Genomic DNA, 1032 nt, shown 5'->3' with positions numbered 1-1032 from the left:
GTTCTCAGGACTGTTTATCTGGGCTTAAGTTCTAATGACGGGTCCTGTTCTGAGTCTGAACCGATCCTCCGATACGCAGCTTCAGAACTCAGAACCATGGTTTTTAATCCTTTTGTTCCTCTGTCAGTGATTGTGTTCTGGTGTCCCTTTGTTCCTCCAGAACTCCCACAGCAACACCTTTTGAAGAAGGATGAGGTTCTGATGGACCAGGAGGAAGCAGAACCTCCTCACATCAGAAACATCCAGGTGGAATTCTGGAGCAGGCAGGAAGTCGAGCGTTTTCTACTGAAGAATGACTCTGGTTCCTTTCTGGTGCCACAGTCCAGATGTGAAGACTCATCTGGACTTTGGGAGAAGAGCAGGGTCCAGTTCCAGGAAGAGACGGCTGGTCAGCGTGGACCGGTCCAGAAGAACGTCCACGCAGCAGGTCTGACACACGGTGACGGTCCGAATGAACACATGAGCCGACGTTCGTTTAAAACCCGACTTCCTGTTCTCGTGATTCAGCGCTCTGCCGTTCTTCAGTTTGTTCTCAGAGGTCCTCAAATGTTCTCCAGCTGGGACTTACAGGGAACCAGAGGTGCATCCATCAGCTCCCTGAAGCCCAGCTGGAATCTGGAACTCTACGTTTCTTAGAATCTAAGCTGACAGGAACAGGCTCTTATTGTGACGATAATCTGTAGGCTTTATTTTGAAACCTCTTCCTGTTAGACTCTGAATATTAAATCCGGTAGAGGATTTTATTCAGTCCTCCTTAATTTAAAGGTTCTAATCAGGACAAGGTTGTTCAAATCCTTCAGGCCCTTAAGGGACGGCCATGATGGAATAATAATATTACAGAAGAACCTGTTGAAGATCTGCTGAGTCACTGGATCTTCTGTGAGTCAGCATTCTGTCAGAGGCTTGACTTTTACCACTCGCTACGTCCAAGTCCTGTCTGTGGGGACATGTCTGGATGTCTGTGGGGACATGTTTGGATGTCTGTGGGGACATGTCTGGTTGTCTTTGGGGACATGTCTGGTTGTCTGTGGG

The 1032-nt window shown here is 48.2% G+C and overlaps 1 protein-coding gene across 1 annotated transcript in view; it reads left to right on the top strand.

Moving 5' to 3' along the window:
* The first annotated feature begins 142 nt into the window (after window positions 1-142).
* LOC108229366 (zinc finger protein 239-like) overlaps window positions 143-1032 on the top strand; it is an 8638-nt gene continuing 7748 nt past the window's right edge. The window contains exon 1 of the mRNA XM_017405029.3: window positions 143-427. Coding sequence (XP_017260518.1) covers window positions 202-427 — 226 coding nt within the window. The 5' untranslated portion in view covers window positions 143-201. The remainder of the gene's footprint in view (window positions 428-1032) is intronic.

This window comes from Kryptolebias marmoratus, unplaced genomic scaffold, assembly GCF_001649575.2.
Source record: "Kryptolebias marmoratus isolate JLee-2015 unplaced genomic scaffold, ASM164957v2 Scaffold165, whole genome shotgun sequence".
In the NCBI taxonomy this organism is placed as follows: Eukaryota; Metazoa; Chordata; class Actinopteri; order Cyprinodontiformes; family Rivulidae; genus Kryptolebias; species Kryptolebias marmoratus.
This window is presented reverse-complemented; position numbering and strand designations above follow the sequence as displayed.